Below are 11,363 nucleotides of genomic sequence, written 5' to 3' on the forward strand. Positions count from 1 at the left end.
ACCCAAATGTTTACGAATGCGTTGGCGGCAAATCTGCATCGTGTGCAGCGAAGCTGCCGATGTTTTGGGAAATGGATCTGGTTTTAAATGAATGTTTCATTTGTCGCCCATGTTTTAAAAAAACAAACAAATAAACTGAAGCCCCTGAGGTCTTACCAGGCAAGCCCCTTCACGTACAGAACGAGGCTTGGAACAGAGGGACCTGGTTCATATTGGTTTTTGAACAGGTTTATCAAACAGCAGCGTTCATGGCTCGGAATGATATGATTTTCCTGAAAGAGATAGAGAAGAAAAAGTTTGCGTTGCTCATTGTGTTACGCATAGACGCTCTTTGGGCCCATTTTGGTGTTGTCTGTCATTTCCAGCATGTCCGAAGCTAATTTTGCAAAAGGGAAAACAAAAAATAAAATAAAAGAATTTAAGTTCAAAGAAAAACTTCTAATGTTCTAATGTTTTTAGACAGTTTAGACAATTTTACATTAACAACAAAACAACAACTGAAGTCTCATATTAATCTCGACCTGTGTTTATCGAGCATCGCCGCGTAACACACTGGTCATCGGAACATGGAAATGCACTCCTAAGGCTTGTAACAATTTATGCTGCAAAATTCTAGCGCGTCTCAGTCGAGCAAAAATGGTGGCGACCTGTGTTGGACGCGAGGGAAGCGAACACGTGGAAGGCAGCAGCAAAAGTGCAAGAGACACAAACACAGGGAGGAACATCGCGGCCCAAACAACAGCAGAATCAAAAATCTGAAATACCTGTAGGCGATGGCTTTTTTTGCACAGGTCAGGCTAGTGTTTACCCGCCGAGAAAAAAACCCAACCAGCCCAAAACAAAAAGGGGTTCGAAAGGAGACGCGAGTGCATTTCCACATCCCTCCTCTGTAGCCTGCAAGACGAGGGACAGGCTGAGCAGTGCACCGAAAAACAGCCCCACTCGAACTGGGGCTGGGGCTGGAGCGCGTTCTGGGCCATGCCCTCCTCTCTCCCTGCCCACTTTCACCCCGCTGCCAAGAGGGAGCGACAGCGAGAAGAAAGGGAGGCAGGAAAAGAAACCAGCGTGTCACGAAATTCTGCTCGCGCACGCACCCCGCCGCTAAAGATACCGAGTCCACATGCGTTCGGGAACACAGGCGCTGGCTCTGAGGTGAAGTCAGAGACGGGAGGCTGGACAAAGGCAAACTGTACGTGTCACCAAGCAGACGTCTCACAACTGTTGGATAAGTGGCTGGGAGGGGAGGAGGACGGAGATAGAAGCTGGGAGCACGGAATCAGGAGTGAGTACTTACTGCTGCCGACGCGACCACGGAGCCGAGGGCTTTGACACATTCATGAGCAGTCGGGCAGAGGATTGGTTGCCAGACGCTCTTGGAGAAAGTCACAGCTCCTCTCAGAGCCGTGCAGTGAAGCCTTTTGTCAGCAGCTGGCAGCATTCCCAGGTAGTGCACGCCTCGCACTTCCCATTTTCGGTAGTCACTCCGGACGTCTTTAGTTGTTCTGCACCTGCCTGCGTTTTCACTCGCACTCGCAGCACAGTGGGCACCAGGAAACGGCCGAGCCGCGGCTTCGGCTCCGGCTCCGGCGCAGACCGGTGTTTTATTGTCAACACCACGCACCAAACACTGGGCTGTTTACCACAAAACAGGCTCGTGGAACGGAGCGGGTCCCGGGGTTCAGGAGTCAGAGCGAGGCCAGGGGGAAGGGGCAGCGGGGGAGGACAAGGGGAGGACAAGGGGAACATGCTTCACGGGGATTATCAGCGGGAAAATGAAGTCACCGGCGTTGGTTCTCGAAAGGGGCTCAGAGCCCTGCGGGTTTGTGGCGCGGCCGGGCCGCAGTCCACTGGTAACACTCATCAGTGCCTTTCCTCAGGCGATATCCAGGACAGCCTTCTGTGTGACGTCACACTCCTCATTTTTTATAAGCAATTATGTCCTTGCATGCTCTGGAACTCGCCTCTCCCACTGAACCCCTCTCTCCTGCAGCTGAATCCAACAAAGGCAGTAGAAACGCGAATGGCTCCGCGAGCCGCCTTTCCAAATCTGTCCTCTTCCTGCTCGCGGGCGAAGCGCATAAACGTTTCAGCTGCGGAGGTTTGGACCGGCCTCGGCTGGCACCGATACAAAAGAGCGCTGCCTGCTTATAAAACGCACAGGGGACGAGTCCGCGAGGGGCATTCGGTGGTGTGCAGTGCAGGTCGGTGGGGGGAAGGACTTTTGCCCCTGCATGGGGCAGTGCCAGCTCACGCCGGCATCTGGTGGGGACTCACGGCCTCTGCAGGGACCCCGCGGCACAGGAAATGCAAGCTGCTTCCTGGTTACCGGCTCCTATCTGTGTCAGGCTTCATGCAGGGCCCTGGTGGCTTTGAGACTGTGTGGTGTCGTGGTAAAAACTGCGCCCGTGTCATTCTGACCCCACAACACACAAACACAAGTCCTGTTGCGTCACGGTTTCGTGTAAACACTCCGCGCTCCTCCCAACTGGGTCCATCGTTGGTTTCCCGACGTCCAGGAACACGCGGAGCGCTCAGCGGAGCTTCTGGCTCAGTGGGAAGCGTGTCAGAGGTCACGCAGCACCGTAGGCTGCACCACATTCATTCGAGTTGTCCCCGGAATCTGCAGCAAACAGCACATCGCGGTCATGTGCTGTTTGACTTCCACTCTAGCGCCACAAAAGACTCTGACCCAAAGGCCACCTGTGTACGTGCACAGCATTCTACTGGGACGTCCAGTTGGGGGCGAGCTCCTACACACATGTACCAGAGGCCTCAGGCGCTCCCTGTGCGTTAATTGGTGGATGCAGTGCTGCGTGTGTCGCATCGCCACAATGTGACGCCATGTTACACAGCAAAGAGGAGTTTATTGTGAAGGAAATGGGATCAGAGATGGTGCTCAACTGGCTCCTTATTAGATTTGGCTGGTTGATGTTTGAGCCTTTGTTCAGAACTGTTGTCTCTGGATAATGTTGAAGCGCTGGTCAACCCGGGTGGTCCAGAGAAGACCACACATGTGGAAGTTACAGTAGGGGGCGGTTTTAAGAGTAATAGTCACAGAACAGTGGACGGTTTATTTTTGCTGTGGGTAAACGAATGCATGGGACACTGTGTGTCTGTGGCTCCTGGTCTTATTGCACCAAACAAACCTTTTAATTGACAGACTTTGTGTTTTCTTCTTTCAGCCACTGCCCATTCTGACCTTGTTCTTCCCATTCAGAACACACTGACCCGTTATGGATGACATCATGTCATCGCTGTAGATCCGAGTGGTGTGAACCAGTCACCAGAAGCATGTCCCACATTACAGCACATACTGTAGTGGATTGACGTTGCACTGAGCTTAAAGTCGTTGTATAGATGACTTCTCGTCTCTCGTTAGACACTAACAGCTCATCATCATCATCATCATCATCATCATCATCATCATCATCATCATCATCATCCTCATCCTCATCACCTCTAAGTCATAATTAAAGGTTTTATGTGCCCAGACAAAGATCATGAAAAGTAAATGTTAGTTGACCTTTGGAGATTAATTAGTTTATTTTGCACGTTGGTGGTATTAAGTGCTGCCAGAAGGTGCTAATGCGTTAAGATAACTTTTATTTTGAAGGTCAACACCATGTTAATGCACAACCAAGGTACAGCTAATAAAAACAGAAGCAGATGAAGTAAAGCGGAGTGGAACCCGAGAGGTTTGATCTGAGGTTATTCCCAGTGGCAGGTGCATCAGTCGCCTTGTGTGGTGAAGACTGCGGCCTCAGATGACCTCTCATAAACACGAGATGGTAAACAGTCATAGATCGTTTGCTGGTTTCATTTAATTTTATTTTTAGTCCCAGAAAACATCTTCTCATTTGTTCTGAATGTGTGAGACCTCCTGCTATTGTCTTCTTCTCTCGCCCTCCACCTTCCGTGAACAGTCCCTCCGTTGGGGATAGATTTATTTAACCCAGATTTTCCTGTTTCGTCTTCATTGTTTGTCCTTCCTTCATGGGCGGCCTCGGGGTTGATGATTCACCCAGCTTCACGTAGGCGCTAACGTGCTGCTTCATCACTGAGCTCGCTGGTGAACTAGCACATCATCGCTTTCCCCTCTCAACCAGGGGCCACGGCCTGTGGAGGCCACACTTCTGTTTGTTCAGCTCACTTCCTGGTTTGTGTTTGTGCACTAAGTTCGTACAGTTGGTACAGTAAGAACGGACTTCACTGACTTTGTGTTGACGTTGTTTATCATCCAGCGTGCAGTAATAAAACACAAGCCACTATCCTGTCTGCCTCTTTAAAAAAAACAAGTGTTCACAGACTGAGGTCCATTCCTCCACGTGCCCCCTGGTGCCTTACAGCCGCTTCTTGCATCGTGGCAGTGTCTCCTGGGGAACAGCAACATCTGGTGGCTGACTGGGAGAGTCACACTTAACACACATAACACACATAATGCACAAATCTGAGAGTTCTCCATTCAGTTTTGATATGTGAGATGTGGGAGGTTTGTGCGTTTGTCACACAGACGTTGCCTGTATCTCTTGAATTGAAGCAATCCTTCTCTTTATGTCTAATCAGCTTCATCCATAAATGTTTTTAATTTTCAAATTGAGGTTTTCGGACACATGCGGTCTGTGAAACCCTCCACAGGCTCTCAATGAAAACTCTAGATGCATGCTCTCAGATGGTGTGAGTAGAGATTAGCCTAAGCTGAGCTGAGGGGTCAGGACGTCCTGGTTGTGTGTTAGTCGACGGGAGACCTGTTGTTTTGGTAAAAATCCTCTTAGAAGTCAGTTCATGTGACTCCGTGAGGCCACGCAGGCATTCCGAACCTGGACGGAGGCTGGCAATTGCACTGCTGCCCAGGAAACCGACTTCCTGGCGAGACTATTGACATATATTTGCTGTAAATCATATCGATACCTACTGTACACATGGGTTAGAACTAGATAACGTTCAGCCAGTTCATTCTCCTTTTTTGTATAATAAGGTCATCCACCTTTGATAATGCATATACAGTATAATATACCATCCTCCTTCCTCCTGTATCTGAGGCCTTGTGTTTTTCTGAATGGTTATTACTGCTTCCCTACACCCACTTTCCGCTGGTACCGGCCAAGTGTTTCTAAACCAATTAGTAACAAGAGAAAGCTCTACGCGCTGCCGTCCGGGCCAGTTCTGACGCCCCACGTGACCTGTAACAAATGTCACAAATGTGACAGCGTTCCCGTACAGTATGACACAGGTCTCTGACCGCCGCTTTCATCACCACTAAACCTCACTATTTAGTGCTTGTGCATTAATGACGCCTGACTGAACACAACACTGTGGGTCTGGCGGAAAAAAGCAGCACAGCTGTACTTAAATACTGACATTTCCATTTAGCTTTGAGGATCTTGGACAGAGCTGATGAACAAGTCCCTCCTCCAGGACGCTGTTGGTTTCTCCCGTTGACGTGTTTTGCACAGCAGATGGCTTTACACATAAATCCTATTAGCAACTTTCTGCAGAGGGAGATGAGCAGCGAGCGCAGCGCTCTCTCCGCCTTTCATTATCTCCACAGAGAAGCCTTGTAGCAAGAAGTGGTGGTAGCGCTGGAAGCGGAGGCTGCATCATGTCTGCAGAGAAGGTAAGTTTGGAGGGACTTCTGCTGACTATTTACATGAGATTATTCTCAGTGTTTGTTCAGCTGCTTGGTAATAACGTAGTGTAACTGTGGCAGAATGAGGAGGTACAGTAGCAGCAGGGGGACTGGACGATTATGGTGAGTTAATGAACTAAGACAAGGCCAGATGTGAGTTGTCTCTTCTACATCTACGTCGACTTTTATCTTTATGGAGCCAATAATTCTATTTATGATGCCAAGAGATGCAGCTGAGAGAAAAACCCATCAGGACCTGAACGCGGTACCTTAGGTCGCCCAGCTCACAGCGCCTCTATGGAGACAACCTCAACCTCATTGATAATCTATGCTACTTTAATAATTTGGGTGTTGCTAATGAGTTACAGTTTTTATTCCATCCACCAATAATAACAGAGCTAAACTAAAGCTGCGGTATAGAAACCGTCACCTGCTGAACTGCAATTAAAGACAAAGAACTAATCAAATAGTCTCTAAACTTTATGCAGTTAATTCCAACGTGACAAATGTCAAATCCCCACTTGTCACTCCAGGCTGTGGATAGTCTGTGGACACAAATAGGCCTCTATCAATGCTGGATCTGCTTATAATAGGATTACTGTTACGGTCTCTGCTGAGCACCATCACACTGACCTCCATCCAGTGGCTCCATCCTCACGATGTTAAATACAAGCTAATTTAAATACAAGTTAAATACATTTTTATTTATTAAAAAAAGTTGGCTTTTGTTCAATTCAATGTTGAAATTGTAGCTCAAATTTATCAGCTTATAACGAATGCATGTGAACTTGCGTACTGTAAAGATCACATCAAGTTTTTAGCATTCTCTGTCTTTTTCTGCTTGGTGTGTGAAGTCTTTGGGATTTGCTGTGACTGACGCTTTAGTGATTTTATAGGCTTCTCTAAATGAGACAAAAAAGTTACATAACGTGCAAAGTTATAAAACTTGTTTTTGTCAGTTCCAGAAAAAGATGTTTTATGTCTCTAATATTACTTTGATCACTGGAATGAGGACTTTTTCAAATAAACTTTATTTTACCAACTATGACATTTAAATACATGTATACATATAATATTAAATACACATATACATGTAATATTAAAATAAGCTGTACTTCTTGTTAATATTATTGTTTCTCTTTATTCCTCACTGTCCTTCACATCTGATGTTATGGTGAGTCATCATCTACTACTGTAGGAATGAGCTGAGCCAAAGTAGTGGTAGTCGTTTTATCTCCAGTCCGCTTCACAAAAAGGATCTGTTATGTTTCTGTAAAGATGAAAACCTTCAGAAGCCAAAAAAGAAGAAAGAGGAGGCTAATGTTACAGCAGAAGCTAAACTGAACGGAACGGAGGCCAAGCCCAAAAAGACAAAGACCAAGAAAAATGATGGTGCATCGGAAGAGGACAGTCCAGCCATCCAAAGTGAGACCAGCTGATACGTTGCAGTTCTACAACTTAACCACGTTTGTGACATCACTGTTTATGTAACAACATGACAGATGGAAAGAAGGTGAAGAAAAAGAAACCAGAAAAAGACAAAGAAGAGCCAGAAAAGGAAAAAGAGAAAGAGCCAAAAAAGAAAGTCAAAAGTGCTCCGAAAAAGAAGAAAGGTAAAAGGAAACAACGGAGCCGTGTTCTTTACATTTGCTCTGTACAGTTCAGTGTGTTTGGGATTTCACATGTGAACACACTAGAAAACGTTTTCTGTCTAAGATTCAGGATCTGATGAGGACGATGACGATGATGAGGACGACACCCCCAAAAAGAAAACCAAGAAAAAGACCACAAAAGACAGCTCTCCTTCTGCAAGTTCTGCCAAAGAGAAGAAGTCCAAATCCAAAGGTGAGAAGCAGCGGTCTACAACGTAAGGCAGCTGTGAAATCTGATTTAATATCAGACTAAAGACCTACAAGGAGACTCAACAGGATGTTTTCACATTATGGCTTTGTTTTTACTAGTTTAGTGAGAGTTGATTTTATAAGATGATGCACAAAGTCAAATCAGGATAAAAAATTAGCATCATGGTCTCTTTCTGATCTCGTTTGTGATTTTAGAAGCTGTTAAAAACCATTTTTTAGATGAGTCTGAAGTTTGCCACTTTTCAAGGCTGCATTGCGTCTTTTAAAATGTGCTTTTCATTCTTCAGATGACAAAGATTCTGAGGGAAAGGAAAAAAAGGCCAAGTCGAAGGAGAAGAAGAAGGAACCTGCCTCAATGTTCCAGATAAACGGAGAAAAAGACTCCAAAAGCAAAAAGAAAGGTGATAACGTGTTTGGTAAAGATTCATAGCTCATCCTCTTCCTCACTGGATGCTAAAGCATGATTACGTCATTCTGATGGAAAGCTATTTCTGCCTGTTGCTTCAGCAGCTGCTAAATCAGACAGCGACGACAGCGAAGAAGAGGCGAAGCCGAGCAAATCCAAGAAGAAGTCGTCGGCCGGCTCTTCATCCATGTTCCAAATATCAGGAGACAAGGACAAAGACAAGAAGACAAAAAAGAAAGGCAGGTTCAGCAGCTGCCGTTTCCTCTGCTTCCTGAGCGGATCTGATGATCACAGAACAAATCTGTCGTGTGTTTCAGGAAAGGCTGAAGAAAGCGAAGACTCTGACTCTGAAAAAGAAGAAAAATCGAAAAAGAAAAAAGCCAAAGGGAAAAAGAAAAAGGTACCAAAGCATCAACCGCAGCAATAAACCCACTTTTCATCATGTTGCTCATGTAGGAGAACCCTTAACTTCACTGTGATAGAAGCGGGTGACAAATACTGATGGATTTATCAAAACCTGCTGCAGGCGCGATCGCCGTCCCCTGAGATTGAGTTCGACAACCTGGAGAAGTTTGTGCTGCAGCCTGCGCCGCAGGGCGTGACCATCAAATGCAGAGTAACACGAGACCAGAGAGGGGTGGACAAGAGCCTGTACCCGTTGTACTACTTCCACCTCGACAACGAGAAGAAGGTCACTCACCGTCGCTCCAGACCTGTCAGCGCTCTATGCAGTTGAACTGGTTTTAGTTTCATGATCTACATTTCGTTGCTTTGTTGCAGACGTTCCTTTTGGCCGGGAGGAAAAGGAAGAGGAGCACGACCTCCAACTACCTCATCTCCATTGACGCCACAGACTTGTCCAGAGGTGGAGAGAACTTTGTTGGGAAGCTGAGGTACAGAGTCAGATGTGTGATTAAAAGTTTGTTGTAGGGGAGTCACGATATGAGATGTGTCACCTTTGGTCCAGGTCCAACTTAATGGGGACCAAGTTCACAGTGTTTGACAACGCCCTGAACCCAGACAGGGCTCTTCCAGACATGTCTAATGCCCGGCAGGAGCTGGCAGGCATCATCTATGTGAGCCGATGGTTATTCATGAATTATCTGCAGTCGTAAAATGTCAAAATCCTGACTTTTACTTCTGCCATTAGGAAACAAACGTGTTAGGAATGAAAGGACCCAGGAGGATGACGGTCGTCATCCCAGGAATGAACAAGGACAACGAGCGCGTGCCGCTCCGACCAAGAAATGTAACATTTGTTTTATTCTATCTTGTTTAGACTTTTTGCACAAGGGCGAATCTTTGCAATGTAACAAAAACGATTGAGATCCTCAACTGAGCAGGTCAGTGCGTTTAGGACATCCTTTAACCCATCTGAGGCTCAATAAACTGAAAAGAAAGGTGTTCGATATTTCACACTGCATGTCAGAACAAAAAATCCAAGGAATGTTACCTAGAGCTCTGCATTAAAACTCTCTGTGAGCGGTAGATTAGGGCAACTAGGCATAAAGCTCCGTGGAGCCCGGGGCCAGAGGAGCCTCGGTCAGCGAGACAAACAGAACCAACCAGCCGCCAGAAGGATGGACACAGTCAGTCTCACCTTCATGGTCGAGTGGCTCCATGAGAGCCTCCTTGAGTCGAGGAGTAAAGAGCCTCTGGACCAATGAGACTGAAAGCAGCTGCTTGGACACACCTAAACAATCAGCCATGAACATCTGGAGTTCAGTCTAAGGTTCAAGTCAGTGTTTTATGTGCAGGAAAGTGTTTGATAAAATGTACTATATATAATCTACACGTGTACTGTACCTTTGATATTAGGCAAATGTAGATTTTAAACCTACTGATTTATCAGATTCAGATTTAGGGAATCATGTGCAAAGTGCTAGCGATGGCCTCATGTTTTGTTGGCGTTCACTGACCTTGTTTTGCAGGAATGTGACGGCCTGTTGATCAGATACCAGAACAGAAGGATGGAAAATCTGATCGAGCTCCACAACAAGACGCCTGTGTGGAACGAGGAGACAGCTTCTCATGTGCTCAACTTCAACGGCAGGGTCACACAGGCCTCCATCAAGAACTTCCAGATCGTCCACAACAAAGACCGTGAGTGTCTGTCTGTCTGTCTGTCCTTTCTCTCCGTCCTGTCTGTCTGTCTATCTGTCCTTTCTCTCCGTTCTGTCTGTCTGTCTGTCTGTCTGTCTGTCTGTCTGTCTGTCTGTCCTTTCTCTCCGTTCTGTCTGTCTGTCTGTCCTTTCTCTCCGTCCTGTCTGTCTGTCTGTCTGTCTTTTCTCTCCTGTCTGTCTGTCTGTCTTTTCTCTCTGTCCTGTCTGTCTGTCTGTCTGTCTGTCTGTCTGTCTGTCTGTCTGTCTGTCTGTCCTTTCTCTCCGTCCTGTCTGTCTGTCTGTCCTTTCTCTCCGTCCTGTCTGTCTGTCTGTCTGTCTTTTCTCTCCGTCCTGTCTGTCTGTCTGTCTGTCCTTTCTCTCCGTCCTGTCTGTCTGTCTGTCTGTCCTTTCTCTCCGTCCTGTCTGTCTGTCTGTACATGATGACAGAAGAACGGAATAAAGAAATCCTTGTGGATCATCGCTAGCAGTGGAATGAAATGAATGAAATACACAAACATGTTCTCCTCGCCTGCTGACTGCTGTGTCTGATGGTTAACCAGTGTGGGTTTCTTCCAGTGGACTACATCGTGATGCAGTTCGGGCGGATAGCCGATGACGTCTTCACACTGGACTACAGCTACCCGCTGTGCGCCGTGCAGGCCTTCGCCATCGCGCTGTCCAGTTTCGATGGCAAAATCGCCTGCGAATGAGAGGGAAGGAAAAAGAAAGCTCCTCGTCTGTCTGCTGTGAAACCACAACACACCCACGCCCACGTCACACCAACCCGCGTGTTTCCTGCGATAGGCAGCGGCGACTCAGTCACTAACGGCGACCTCAGGCCAACGACGGCCTGCGTCGCTGCCTTTATGGGTGTGATTCACAGAAGGGACTCCAGGAAGCCGAGCGTTGTCGATTGCTCCTTGATGATTGTGCGTCTCATTGATGAAGCTGTCAAATGATTTTCATCAGTGTTATATTGTGACTTTGCTGTATCTGTATTATTGTGCTATTTTGGTGTCTTTTTAACCATAGATAAACTAATGTGCCCACGAGGTCTTGCTTTACGTTCAATTACATCGAGAAAATGACCCATCACAAGAATATCAAATTTTTTTCGACAAAAATCGAATTATAGTTAATTTGCACATGGTGACCCATGGTCTGAATTATTACTTGAAGAAAGAAACACTCCATAACTTCATTACTGTTAAACTAACACAAGCCTGTGATATTTTAGTTGTTGTTAGTTTACATTTCATATTTTCCATAAATATTTAAATTAGCTTAGTTCATACTCTTATTAATTGCTCTGGTACAATCTTATGTATGTATTTTTTTTACTTCTGTGCTTTTTAGTGTAAAATCTA

At 46.3% G+C, this 11,363-nt stretch overlaps 1 protein-coding gene across 2 annotated transcripts; it reads left to right on the top strand.

Annotated features, from left to right (window-relative positions):
- The first annotated feature begins 1,151 nt into the window (after window positions 1-1,151).
- On the top strand, window positions 1,152-11,048 carry LOC114855719 (tubby-related protein 1-like). 2 transcript variants are annotated; one of them, XM_029151103.3, is made up of 14 exons: window positions 1,152-1,444; window positions 5,549-5,614; window positions 6,919-7,051; window positions 7,129-7,239; window positions 7,343-7,471; window positions 7,776-7,889; window positions 7,996-8,133; window positions 8,212-8,294; window positions 8,421-8,585; window positions 8,675-8,787; window positions 8,862-8,970; window positions 9,045-9,143; window positions 9,826-9,997; window positions 10,573-11,048. In XM_029151103.3, exons 1-14 carry the CDS (start codon window positions 1,337-1,339, stop codon window positions 10,704-10,706), a joined length of 1,674 nt encoding a protein of 557 aa, XP_029006936.1. In that variant the 5' UTR covers window positions 1,152-1,336; the 3' UTR covers window positions 10,707-11,048. The 2 variants fall into 2 exon arrangements, with proteins under 2 accessions (XP_029006936.1, XP_029006937.1); XM_029151104.3 differs by having other exon boundaries at window positions 7,999-8,133.
- The last annotated feature ends 315 nt before the right edge of the window (window positions 11,049-11,363 follow it).

Source organism: Betta splendens, chromosome 5, assembly GCF_900634795.4.
Source record: "Betta splendens chromosome 5, fBetSpl5.4, whole genome shotgun sequence".
Taxonomy (NCBI): domain Eukaryota; kingdom Metazoa; phylum Chordata; class Actinopteri; order Anabantiformes; family Osphronemidae; genus Betta; species Betta splendens.

Coding starts and splice junctions, on each gene's coding strand:
- LOC114855719 (XM_029151103.3), top strand. CDS start 1,337: ATGAGCAGTCGGGCAGAGGATTGGTTGCCAGACGCTCTTGGAGAAAGT. Junction 5,615..6,918: donor GCATCATGTCTGCAGAGAAG/GTAAGTTTGGAG, acceptor GAAAACCTTCAG/AAGCCAAAAAAGAAGAAAGA. Junction 7,890..7,995: donor CTCCAAAAGCAAAAAGAAAG/GTGATAACGTGT, acceptor CTGTTGCTTCAG/CAGCTGCTAAATCAGACAGC.